The sequence below is a fragment of the Danio rerio genome, chromosome 19 (genome assembly GCF_049306965.1).
Source record: "Danio rerio strain Tuebingen ecotype United States chromosome 19, GRCz12tu, whole genome shotgun sequence".
NCBI lineage: Eukaryota > Metazoa > Chordata > Actinopteri > Cypriniformes > Danionidae > Danio > Danio rerio.
In genome coordinates this window covers 26,824,879-26,838,921 of record NC_133194.1, presented here as the reverse complement: position 1 = coordinate 26,838,921, position 14,043 = coordinate 26,824,879, and the positions used below count along the sequence as shown (strand labels likewise).

The 14,043-nt window shown below is 35.8% G+C and overlaps 1 protein-coding gene across 3 annotated transcripts in view; it reads left to right on the top strand.

The window, feature by feature from the left end:
• Positions 1 to 12,439, top strand: part of thbs3b (thrombospondin 3b) — a 29,250-nt gene extending 16,811 nt beyond the window's left edge. For 2 of the 3 annotated variants that reach the window (XM_073931042.1, XM_005170062.5), the window contains 10 exons: positions 265 to 424; positions 507 to 625; positions 2,611 to 2,663; positions 2,964 to 3,157; positions 3,395 to 3,573; positions 5,204 to 5,252; positions 5,627 to 5,823; positions 6,607 to 6,779; positions 8,614 to 8,753; positions 8,875 to 12,439. In XM_073931042.1, coding sequence (XP_073787143.1) covers positions 265 to 424; positions 507 to 625; positions 2,611 to 2,663; positions 2,964 to 3,157; positions 3,395 to 3,573; positions 5,204 to 5,252; positions 5,627 to 5,823; positions 6,607 to 6,779; positions 8,614 to 8,753; positions 8,875 to 8,930 — 1,320 coding nt within the window. In that variant the 3' untranslated portion in view covers positions 8,931 to 12,439. The remainder of the gene's footprint in view (positions 1 to 264; positions 425 to 506; positions 626 to 2,610; positions 2,664 to 2,963; positions 3,158 to 3,394; positions 3,574 to 5,203; positions 5,253 to 5,626; positions 5,824 to 6,606; positions 6,780 to 8,613; positions 8,754 to 8,874) is intronic. The other variant, NM_001045214.1, reaches the window with a different exon arrangement.
• Positions 12,440 to 14,043: the final 1,604 nt, after the last annotated feature.

The following is a 14,043-nucleotide window of genomic DNA, read 5'->3' as shown; positions in this document are numbered from 1 at the left end:
AATAAGCTTAAGCTTGCCTTTCATATAAGCCACTTCTGATCAACTAGAAGTAAAGTTATCATTTAATGTTCCTAAAACTTGGATAGGTGACAAGACTTTTGTCAGGTAGTGTATATGTGAAATCTATACATTAACTTGTATGTGAGATGAGATGTGAGACTTGTATGTGAGATTAATATGTGATATGATTTTCACCTATTGTCATAAATCAGACTTTTATATTGGTTTAAATGAATTGCCCTTAGCTTATATATCATTTTCCAGGACAACTGTCGTCTGGTGCCCAACAAGGACCAGCAGAACTCTGACACAGACTCCTATGGTGATGCTTGCGACAACTGCCCCAACGTACCCAACGGCGATCAGCTTGATACTGATGGCAATGGCAAGGGAGACATCTGTGACACTGATATTGATGGAGATGGTACAGTCCCATTTAACTGTTCTGTGGTTTTACAGCATTGTTCTGCTGCATCATCTGTCTTTACCACTGATTTTCTTTACAGGGATCCCTAACGTTTTGGATAACTGTCCTAAAATACCCAACCCCATGCAGACAGACCGAGATGGAGATGGTGTGGGGGATGCATGTGACAGCTGTCCTGAGGTCAACGACCCACTGCAGGTTAGACAAAGATAACAAGTTAAAACTATAGGGAAGAGAAGAACGGGGACTATCTAGTGATACAACCAAAGCTCCATCATCAAGATTTAGATTTCTAAAAAGGCAAGCTGAGATAGTGGGGTCATCCAAAACAATAAAACTGCTGCCATCTGTGTAGAAGCTACAGGAGAAGTGTGTTTTTATGATTCACTAATATAGAAAAGAGAAGAGGTCTAAGCACCAAACCTTGATGCACCCAATAATCGATTTTACATCACACACTTATTTTTCAGATTACCTTACAAAATATGTTGTGTGTGTACATTTATACAAAATAGTGATAGGAAGATAATATAGCTAGCTTCTTTGAAACGGTAGAAAATCTTGGTTAATTTCCTTTAGTTTAGCCAAGTTTAAATAAATGGTTACATTTTCAAAAGCAAAATAGTCCACAAGACCATCTACCTCAACGCAAACTTTGATAATATTGTAAATAATGAATAAATAATAATAATAAATAATATGAAATATGAAAACTCAAAACTAACTAAAAACTGACAAATCCTTAATTCATGTTGGGGATAGGGTTAAGGCTGCTGAACCAAAAGGTTTGAGAGAACTTCTCACTTCAAAAAAATGTACCAACATTTCTTAATATTACAGTATTATTAGTTGTATAAAACTGTATTACAGTATAATAATATTAGTATTACTATATTACTATTGTAATATTATGTATATAAATGACACATTTTGTGAAGTAGGGATGTAACAATTGACTTGACTCACAATTCAATACACATCACAATGCTAATCTCCTGATACGATTTAGTCACGATTTTTTTTTACAAAATTATTTGAATTTAAACAAAATAATTTTTCTTAAATGCTTCACTTTTTTTTTTTTGCTAAATAACATATTTTCTGCCATATCTAAATTGCTATTTTGAAAACAAATTAAAAAAAGAATAATACAAACTAAAGAAGACTCATTAATACAAACAACCTAAAACTGTGACTGTGCTGAAATTTTACATTTTAAAAAATAAATATAAGAATATCTATGCTTTCTGGCATAAGCTGAGGTCTTTGCACATTTACAATGTCCCCTGATGATGAAAAACATTTTCACTGAGGACTGAGATTGCTGGTGTAGAGAGGAAAGCCTTTCCTAAACCAGAGAGCAGTGTGTACAGAGGTGGTCAATTGGCCCTCTGCTCTAGGCGACTGGCCACTGGGATAAAAAACTGATTATAAAATTACTAATTATATAGTAGGACAGAGACAGGAGTTGAACATGATTAAAAGGTGAATAATTAATATTACTTGTATAAATAATTAGTATAAGTATCAGTGTGATACATTTAAGAAAAGATAATTTTTAACATTTTTAATTATTCAATAACAATAATAAGTAAATTATCAAAATATGCATAAAGTCATTTGAAAAGGAGAGGGTAAAAATAATCTAATACCTGGTTCTGTAACAGAACAACTTTCTCTTTCAGTCTGAAACTTCACACTTTCACTATAAAAACACGAATGCACCGTGCGATCTCTGTAGCACTCGTCTGAGCAAGCAGAGCTGCAAATTATACAGTCCACGTGGTGTGGCTTATCAATAAAAGTTTTTTTTTTTTTTGTTCGTATAGATGTCTGTGACAGTAGTAATTCACTGTGCTGACGGTTTATGTGCATCATATTCGTTGTTAGTGTAAGTAAACGTCTTTTTGCAGTATTTCCACACAGTTTGTTTTGTCTGGCGCACTTTACCGCTGTCATTTTACTGCCCTGTAAACACAGCGCCCTCTTCAGCGCCCTGTATCAAGATTCGTTCAACATTTCTTCCGGTTTGAATCGTCACATATTTGAATCGATTTCCAACCAGCTCACAGTAAATCATTACATCCCTATTGTGAACAAATAGTGGCACCTAAGCCAATAAAGGATCTTGCCTCTCAAGTAATAACACAGTAATTCATTTTTAAAATTTTGCTTATTTGCAGTCAGACATGGACAATGATCTGGTGGGAGATGTATGTGATACAAACAAGGACATGTAAGTATATGTTTAAATAAAAGCTTATTTTATGCAACAACAGACAAAAGGACCTTTATAGTTCTATAATCGCAGTAACGGAAGTCCACTGTCAATAGCTATTCATGAAGCTCTAATTACTCAGAGATCATCTGCAAACCAAGTTGTTTTTTAATGGTAAATCTGACAGCTTCACATTTTTGAAAGATAAAGTTAGTTTTGATTTAGCATATATCACTTTTTTCATATCTGCTCTGGTTTGTGGTTTCTGCTAGTACAATGTTGTGTAAAGCTCTAATGAAAATGACTGTCTGTGTGTAGTGATGGTGATGGATATCAGGACACCAGGGATAACTGTCCTGAAGTGCCCAACAGTTCTCAGCTGGACTCTGATAATGACGGCATCGGGGACGAATGTGACGATGATGATGATAATGATGGCATCCCGGATATTCTCCCTCCAGGCCCAGATAACTGCAGACTCGTTCCCAACCCCAGTCAAATAGACACTGATGGTGTGCTCTTTCATTTTACATTTCAAATATATTTGAATACTACTAATATACATATAATGTGTGTATTAGTGTAATATTTACAGACTGTGGTCATGCATTTACAATAATTAGCATAGTGAATCTAGCTGTTGGTTATTTGTAAATGTATTTTAGTTTTAAGAATCATTTTCAATTTTAACATTATACCTTCACAGTCTAGAGGTTAACATCTTTGTTTTTGACTTTCTCTCCTGTCAGCCAATGGAGTTGGTGACGTGTGTGAAACTGACTTCGACAATGATAAAGTGACTGACCTGTTAGATGCGTGTCCTGAAAGCGCAGAGGTCACTATGACAGATTTCAGAGCTTTCCAGACAGTCATTCTTGACCCAGAAGGTGATGCTCAGATTGACCCCAACTGGGTGGTACTGAATCAGGTGATCATCACTAACAAATGTACATGCATAAGTAAGGGTGTCACGATCCTCCAAATCCTCGATTTGATTACATTTTCGATTGTAAAGGCACGATTCGATTCGATTTTCGATTATGAATAATTAATTAATTAATGACCAATTAATTATTTGTAACCGTTTAAACTACCTGACCTGCATGGTCTTTGTTTTACCCATAAACAAATCATACAGTAAATGAATAAAGGCAAGATACACATAATTATCACCTGTCAATCACTTTTTTCTGCGGGACTCGTGAATAGGCAGTGATCTGTGTCGTTATAATGGCGTCGGTAAAAAAAGACGCACAACCAACAGGAACCAGCCAACAGTATCTGAGGTGTTCGCTAAAATGACTAAGTACAAGTGAGTGAAAGATTGAAGCAGTCCTCTGACTGCCTGGACCTGCTGTCTCGAGCGCATGGCTGTGTGTGCGTCTGTGTGGTCACGTGATGTGTATTTTCAGAGGTAGAGAGGAAGGAGGGCTGCTCAGAAATGCTACACGCCACTGTGGATGTCAAATCGTTGTCGTTCTAAAATGCCATTTAAAAACAAAGACAGTGTAAACAGGGCCTGAGTGTGTGCTTTTCGCGAGCGGATTTGCAACTGGGGCGGGCGGAGGATCGCGATGCCGGTGTTGTCTATCGGACGAACCGTACGTAATACGTAAATAGCAGAGCTTGCAAAACTGTGTTTTTTTTTGTCGACAACACGAACGTTGTTAACATAACTCACTGGAAATCCAAAATGCTTACACACCAGCGACTTTGAAAGAGGAGAGGGTTTAAGTTCTGTCGACGGATCTCCTGCGTCTGCAGTTTAACAAGCACTTCAACAAGCCTGTTTTTTTTCCCGCTTGGCAAGCCAAGCTGACGTAACATGGGGGCGTGGCAGCATCTACGATTCTATTTTTTGATTCGATAATCAAAATTGAGCATAAATTTCAATCAATTTCGATTAAAAATCAAAATCGTGACACCCCTATGCATTACAAATTAGGCCTTATTTTATCAACTAGTTTCTGAGCTTTTTTTTGTTTTATTTTGTACTTAATAGACTAAACATGAATATCATGCCATTATTCACTCACCCTCAAGGCATCCAGGTGTATATGACTTTTTTTCTTTCAGCTGAAGTTATTTTAAAAATTATATTTGGCTATATTTTCAGCTCTAAAATGAAAAGGTTGGCTGTTGTTTTGTTTTTCTTCTTTGCACTCCGAAAGAAGTCCAATAAAGCACATCGATCCATAAAAAACGGGGAAAAATAACTTTTTGTGAGAAGTGACCAGTCATCTTTTTCTTCGTTAAAATACTTTTTAAAAGGCATTTTGTACAGTTTAAATGAATGCTATTGGGCAGTAAAGAGAGAAAAATCAGAAATCCAGCTATGAAGAGAGACAAATCAGCAATCCAGCTAATGCGCCTCAGAAGAAGACATTGGCTGACGCTTGCCAGACGTTAGAAAAAACAGTTTATTAACTTATTAAAAAAAGAAGAAAGTAATACACTGAGGATGCCTTGAGGTTGAGCAGTCATGGAATAATATTCATTTTGGGGTGAACTAATCTTTTAACTCTGGGACATTATACAACAATTATGTTGTGTTTTAGGGAATGGAGATTGTGCAGACTATGAACAGTGACCCTGGTTTGGCTGTGGGTACGTACATCACACAAAATGCAGATCTACTTTGCATGTACGTATGTAAAAAACAATAATTACAAAGAATTGGCAAGTAAAATTGAACTAAACCAAAACATTTTAAGATGTAAAAGTATTTTTGTGTAAAACATACAAATAATAACAAAACTAGTGAAAATAAACTGTATATAGTACATATTTTTTATCTTTTTCATTTCACATGTGATGCATGGAGATTTTAAATTGATTTTATGTAGTTTTGTAGGCAAAACTGTTGCTTTTAAATGTGCTATAGAAAGTCATTTTGACTTGACTCTGTAGTGTACTAAAAGGTTTTTTATAAGTACACCTTAAACTTCTTTTTAACGTCATTTTTCTTGTTTATTATTTAGGCTACACAGCATTTAATGGTGTTGATTTTGAGGGCACGATCCATGTGAACACAGCCACTGATGATGATTACGTGGGCTTCATCTTTGGCTATCAGGACTCATCCAGCTTCTATGTGGTGATGTGGAAACAGACAGAACAGACGTACTGGCAGAATTTACCATTCAAAGCCTTGGCTCAGCCTGGAATACAGCTGAAGGTGAGAGTACAGGAATAAAGTAAAAATAAAGTGCTACAGCCATGATGTCAACAAAACAAAGGCTGATTTGTCACTAGTTCCATTGGGATTTTTACATGTATGAGTAAAGAACTGGTTAATGTAACTATGATACTTGGACATTTCCATTGCAGTGGAAACTGTATGCACTCAAAACATTCTCACGTAGTAAAACAGGCATTTATAAAATAAACTTAAAAGCTTTAAATGTGTGTTATAGACATAAATTGGTGTAATTTATGTTGTAAAGCAACACATCTGGTTATTATTGAAACGTTGTTTACCACAAAATAAATTAAATTCATAGAATATTCTGAGGGAACCACTGGTGATTTCCTTTAAAGTCAATGTTGCAGCTCTCAAAGTAAAGTTAGAGCTGTTGATTTAAGGGTGCTATGCAAATTATTCAGTCAATTCTTACTAAGACTATAAATTAAAGCAGTGCACATATGCAATGTTTTGGTAACACTTTACAATAAGGGTGTATTAGTTAATGTTAGTTAATGCATTAGTTAACATGAATTAACAGTGATCAACACATCTGTTAAATATTAGTTGGTCTTTAAATAAATGAAAAAAAGTTATTAATTAATCACCCTCATGACCTTCGTTTATCTTCAGATCACAAATTAAGTTATTTTAGATGAAATCCAAGAGTTCTCCCATCCTCCATTGGCAGGAATGGTCACAAGACCTTCAAAGAACAGAAAAGCAACCAGAAATATTGTCTGCAACCCAGAAATTTCTCTCACTGTCTTTCTCCAGGCAGTGAAGTCTCGTACGGGTCCGGGTGAGTATCTACGTAATGCCCTGTGGCACACAGGAGACACAACAGGGGAAGTTACTTTGCTCTGGAAGGACCCCAGAAATGTTGGCTGGAAGGACAGAGCATCCTATCGCTGGCACCTCTCTCACCGTCCACAGGTGGGATACATAAGGTGAGAGCTGATCTGATTTCACTTCTAGAGACACACAAAACATTTTGTCTGTGGATGGCTCATATTAAACCTTTAAACATGTACACTAAGGTCAAAACATTTGGATTAGTAAAAAGAAAGGCCACATTTATTTTATGCAAAATGCAGTAAACACTGTGAAATATAACAATGTGAAATAAATATAAATCTAAATTTATTTTATAAATGTACTTTTACATATTTTTTTTATTTCTGTGATTTTAAAGCTAAATTTTTTGCATCTTTGCTTCAGGCTTTAGTGTTAAATGAACCTTTAGAAATCATTCTGATATCATTATCTACTGCTCAAGAAACATTTATTTTTAGAAGCACTGTTGAAAATCATTAAGTTCAGAAAAGTCTCATTGCTTTGTGTGGAAACTGTGAAACAGTACCATTAAAAATTGATTCATTTTATTTCTCTTTTATTTATAAAGGATGCATACAGTTTTAAGAGTAAAATGAAATAAAGACATTTATAAAATAATAATATGTAGTACAATATTTATTTTTCATCAATGTATGCTAAAAAGTAAACTATAAAGCAGAAAATTTGTATATTATAATGGTTTATGAAGGACTGATGACTGAAGTAATTGAAAACACGCACACTTAATATACAAATACACTTCATTGAACATGCACACATTACCTATGTTTATACACTCACTGGCCACTTTATTATGTACACCTTACTAGTAGCGGGTTGGAGCCCCTTTTGCCTTCAGAGCTGCCTTAATCCTTCGTGGCATAACAGGGTACTGGAAATATTCCTCAGAGATTTTGGTCCATATTGACATAATAGCATCGCACAGTTGCTGCAGATTTGTCGGCTGCACATCCATGATGCGAATCTCCCGTTCCACCACATCCCAAGAGTGCACTATTGGAATGAGATCTGGTGACTGTGGAGGCCATTTGAGAACAGTGAACTCACTGTCGTGCTCAAGAAACCAGTCTGAGATGATTCACGCTTTATGACATGGTGCATTATCTTGCTGGAATAGCCATCAGAACACCATTACAAACCACCACCAGCCTGAACCGTTAATACAAGGCAGGATGGATCCATGCTTCATGTTGTTGATGCCAAATTCTGACCCTACAATCTGAATGTCTCAGCAGAAATCAAGACTCATTTTTTCGATTTTGTTTAGCCTGTGCGAATTGTAGCCTCAGTTTACTGTTCTTAAATGACAGGACTGGCACCTTTTGTGTGGTTTTCTGCTGCTGTAGCCCATCTGCCTCACGGTTGGACGTGTTGTGCATTCAGAGATACTGTTCTGCATGCCTGGGTTGCATCGAGTGGTTAGTTGCAGCAGATCGTCTTGACCATGTCTTCAATCATGAGTTGCTACCATGTGATTGGCTGATTAGAAATTTGCATTAACAAGCAGTTGAACAGGTGTAACTAATAAAGTAGCCGGTGAGTGTATGTAATAACTTTAATTGTTAAAAGCTATTAGTTACTGGTTAATTAGTCAAAGTTATTAGTAGCTAATAAAGCTATGGTAACTAATATCCTTAAATTTTCCAAATTTGATTGTAATGCAATAATGTGCATCTTTAGTAAAGCTGCTTTCAAAAAATAATCATCAAGGCACTTAACAAATAAACTTGAATTGAATTAAATAAATCACAGCTTGGAATCAAATGAATAAATTAGATTATAAAACAGATGGAAATTGAAATATAAGCAATATTTAATGTATTTTGGATCAAATAAACAATTAAAAAAAATAAGAAAGTACATTTAACATTTGAATGATAGTGTAGTTCTGTAGAAACTGACTGTGTTCTGCATGTCTGTTGACAGATTAAGACTATATGAAGGTACAGCGCTGGTGGCAGATTCAGGAGTTGTGATTGACTCCACTATGAGAGGAGGAAGGCTGGGAGTTTTCTGCTTCTCTCAGGAAAATGTCATATGGTCCAATCTTGGCTATAGATGCAATGGTAAGTGGACTGATATCTCTGGATCAGTTTGAATTTATTTCTTAGAACTTTTGTTTTTGTTGGTGCAACTCAGTTAATCAAAATGATATTCAAGCATTTGTTTCTCTTGTGTATTTCACAGATTCTATACCAGATGACTTTATGCTGTACCACAAGCAGATGAAACTGAGGACATAATCATCACCTCATGTCAAAAAGCTGCATCTACTTGTGTTTGTGATTATGTGTGTGTTCAGAGAGGTAGGAAGAGATCACACTTAAAGGGTTAATTCACCCAGAAAATAAAATTGTTTTATTGATTACTTACCCTCGTGTCATTCCAGCCTCCTGAGATGGCAACATAAATGGCAACGCTCTAGAGACATTCAAAATTAAAAAAAAAAAATGTCAAAACATTCCATTCACCTTCAGCTGTTCAGCTGTAACCACACGAAGCTCCAAGAACACTTTTGTGCACAAATAAAACTGTAAATATGACTTTGTTTACATACTGTATTATCTCTCCAATCAAAGTGCACATTTACAAAGGCACCCTGACCTGATGCACAGTGAACAAAGTCGATTTATAGTTTTATTTTTTGCATATAAGAGTGTTCTTATGGTTAGCTTTATACAGCTTCGTGTGGTTACAGATCTTGTTGCTGTCTTGTTGCTGCCCTGTTGGGTGAGGGCACACAGATTTTATATAAAATATCCTAATTAGTGTTCTAAATATAAAAGATTGGGAATGTCTTATGATTGGAACAACCTGAGGGTTTCAACAGGATTTTCATTTTGGGGTGAACTAACTAACCCTTTAAATGAGTTTTTCTTTATCTTGTGAAATAGAAGTGTAATTAGTTACAATTTTAAACTACACTGCAAGTTTGCATAGTAAATGTATGCTTGAATTGTGGAGTATCTTGATGTGGTATAGCAAATATGTTTACTTTTTACTGTATTTGAGAGAGAGTCAAGAAATGTTGAAATTCAACAGGACTTCACTTAAATCAATGACCTGGACTGTGCATAAAATACTTCAATACAACAACCTAACATGGCAAACATGAGGGCTTAAATACAGGACTGGAGGAATTACATGATAAAAACATCCAATGATTGAACTAAAATGATAAACAATATAATATTGACTGTAAACCAGTGATAAAATCTGATGTAACGCTAGAATGTAAAACATGGAGAAAACTATAGGCCAGGAGTGCCCAAACTCAGCCCTAAAGGGCCACTGTCCAGCAGAGTTTAGCTCCAGCTTGCTTCAACACACCTGCTAGGAAGTTTCTAGTATATCTAGAAAAGCTATGGTCACACTAGAGTTTGTGCATGCGATATTCTGTAATACGGTACTGCAAAAAAGGGGTGGGATTAAACAAAATGATTAGACATTAAATAAAGTGAGCAATTGGTTCATGTTTTACATTTCTGTCCAGAGAAGTCATAAGATCATGTTGATCTTTGATTGGTCTCACCCAATCATGTGATTTAATTTCCAACGCTGCGAACTGCGAAACTTGTCACACGAGCTTGCGTTTCTGGTCTGACGCATTTGCTTGTGTATGAATGGAAGTCTATGGGGAGAAAAATACATTATGACTGGAGCTTAAAGGGCCACAAAACCCCGTCTCAGCGGGGTGTTTTCACACCTCTAGTTTGAACAACATCAGGAAAGTGGGTGTGTCCAGCTCTGTTTAGGTGGGGGTGTCAGGGGAGGGAAAGTTTCGCATAAAAATGGGAGATTCCATTTGGGCATGCGCTGTTTTTTACAGAGGCAAAGCAAACACAGATGCAGGGGAGAAAGACAGTGGCTGTGTTTACATGGACATCAGTATTCAAATTATTTACCAAATTATTAATTTGTCAACCTTAACTGCTGTTTGGCACTTTCACTTTCATTCAGGAACATTTCATGCATGCCCCCATGACAAACGACATATTGGATGCAAGGAACTGCTGAAAGAGTGTAGTTTTAATGGAATCTTTGATTGACGGTAGGGTTTCGGTTTTAATTCCTATTTTGGCTTCTAACGATTATGAAAAAACATAAATCGAGATGAAATGATTGTTGCATCATATACCACCCCTTTTCCAGTTGTACACATTTGCACAGCAAAGCTCAGTTTCACATGAAAATTACTAAAAGCATGTACTGTAATGTAATATTTGCAGCACGGTATGTCCATCATTCATTGGCGTACATTCCAATCATTCATGTTTTTAAAAGCGCTGTTGTGTGTGCGCTCAGCCTCCGAGACGAGCAGAGCACACACATCTAAAATCATCTTAATGTGATCGCTTTAATGGTCAAATAGGTGTCAAAACACAGTGTTTAGTGATTATTCATATTAACCCTCATTTGTGTAATAAACAAACGAGTTGAGAATCAACAGACATGTAAAAGGGAAACCATAAACAGAACCGGACGGCTCTTAAAGTGCAACATTCCTGCTACCGACTGTTTTAATCATTAATCAAACAACAAAAGAAGAAAATCACTCACTGCTCTTGACTGAAGGACAGTTGTAGCTATAATTAAAGTTTTTTCTTACAATGAAGATGCTTAAGCAGTTCGTTAAATATTTTTATTCTAAAGTTTTTATTTACCTTATTTACAGGGAGGGAAATAACTGAATTTATACAGTTGAAGTCAGAATTATTAGCCCTGCTAAATTATTTGCGACCCTTTTTTTCATTGAATAATTGTAACTGCAATTATAACCAAAGTAATTGTGATTATGATTTTTCCCATAATCGAGGAGCCCTACCGCACGGTGAATGGGAGAAAAAAATCTCCGCATTTCTCTGTAACTTAGATGCACTCGGTAGGTAGCATCAGATAGCCGTGTGTGTATAGACTATCCTGTCACAAATTGTGGTGAAAATCCTACACGACAGTAATAGTGTGATTGCGGCGTTTACATGTTTACACTCTGAGCGCAGCATTTACAGCTGATCTTTAAGTCTATAATATTGTAGTGACATTACTGTAAACCTAGTAACTAAATCATTTTGACTAACGTGAGTCTTTAAAAACTGAAACAGTACTGCCGACAATATGAACGAACTGTTCTAACCATCTGAATAAACAAACAAAGACCACTGATCACTCACAAAATCTGTAGGTACAGGACAATCAACACCAACTAGAGCGTCTTTTTTAAAAGGAGACGAGCAGCAAATCTGGATTTCACTATTTCCAGATGCGAAAAGCTCTCGGGTAAAAATGTTCCTTACAAACATATTTCTGTGCGTGCACTGTAGTCCACACGTGAGTACAGCTGCTAAAATAGTTAAGTTTTCTCAGGAAATCAGGCTGTATTTTGAGGTTATTTGGTTGATTTTCAGCCATAGTACACACTATGCATCAAGAATTTAGAGGAGAAACTTGATGAAAATGCAAAGACAGACATCTTTGTATGGTTTAGTCTAAATGTAAACTATTCTTAGATGCTCATAAAAGCTGTAAGGAAAATGCCATGGCATTATAAGCAAAACATTGTTACTCAAACACTTCAATTATTGATATTAAGTTATGATCTTTAAAGCTATGCAGTGAATTCATTCAGTATGTGTGATTTACATGGGTTGGTGAATACAGGATATAATTCTGCTTTATAAATGGAAGTTGTCACAAAATGTAAGATCTGAGTGTTTGTCCTCTTGACCCACATTAAATAAAATCATCAAAAGGTATAGAAGAGTCTCTCTGAGAGTACTGTTGATGACAATGTCTACTGTATCTCTTTATGGTTTTGTTTGTGCTCTGACATGCACTGTTAAAGTGTGAGTTCACCCAAAACTGTCCTTAATCACTCACGCTCATTTTGATATAAGACATTGGTTCATTTTTGAACCTCAAATGAAGATATTTCAGATGAAATCTGAGACCTCATCCTCCAGCCAAGGTTCCTGACTCGAAATATACAGAAAGGTACTAAAAACAATACTGAAAATAAAATAAAGTAACTACAATAAAATGGCAACACTGAAGAAATAACAGCATGCAATAAATTGTAACACTTTTAAAGTAACAGAATGTAATATGTTTTAAATTATCAATGTTATTTTGAGTTTAACATAACGCATTGTTTAAACCTGGTTATCCATATAACATTATTAACGTCAAAACTTGTGAGCCAGGGCTTGTGTTTGATTTACAGTCAGAGGTGCTGCTCTTTATTATTTAATCTTTAATACCGGGTTTATTGACACAGTGGTGCAGTGGGTAGTGCTGTCACCTCACAGCAAGAAGGTCGTTAGTTAGAGCCTTGGCTGGGTCAGTTGGCATATCTATGTGGAGTTATAGAAATGCCTCCTCGTGTTGGCGTGGGTTTCCTCCGGATGCTTCGGTTTCCCCAAGTCCAAACACATATGGTACAGGTGAATTGGATAAACTAAATTGGCCGTAGTGTATGTATGTGAATATATGAGTGTATGGTTGATTCCTAGTGTTGGGTTGTTGCTGGAAGTGCATCCGCTGCGTAAAACACATGGTGGATAAGTTGGCGATTCATTTTGCTGTGGTGACCCTGATTAAACTAGGGGCTACGCCAAAAAAAATGAATGAATGAAAAATATGAGCTTTTTGGCATAAGATGATCAAAAAAAGACAAAAGATTATTTGCAGATTATTAATCATGGAGTACTTCCTTTGAACAGTCATATGTCTATTAGAGCAGGGAGTTTTGTGCATTTAATGAAATGTACACTGCATGTGTGCTAGTAGTGTAACTCGGATGTAAAATATATTACTATTAAAAACGGTTCTTGCTTGTGCTTTTATTAGATGCTTAAGGCTTTTTGTATTTTTTTAACACATTCTTGGTTCTATAATGATCGACCTTCTTTGATAGTTGATTGATAAATGATAAATATAAATGATAAAATTGAAAGTCTGGAGGATTAGAATCAGCTATAGATACAACTATTCAGAAAGCAACTATTGTCAAATGTAACGTTTATATAGCACCTAATTCTGCCATTTGATTCTCAACAATCTTAAGTGATGTCAGTGATGACTCAGCTGAAGCTTATTTACGGTCACAAATAAAACCAGTATTTTATACAATATATTATATTCTTCCTCAATCTTTATTGTTGTGTGCATGTATTTGGAGAGAATACTGTTGTCATGTAAAAATTTTGAACCATCATGAGAAAGAGCAGCTTGATCTGATGAGGAAACATAACTATTTTACATTTTGTCAGTGTAGTGGCTAATTCAAACGAATTGGTAGTTGAGTCGTATTTTATAAAGGAGGCATGGCATTTGTTCATACTGAAAAATGGGAAATAA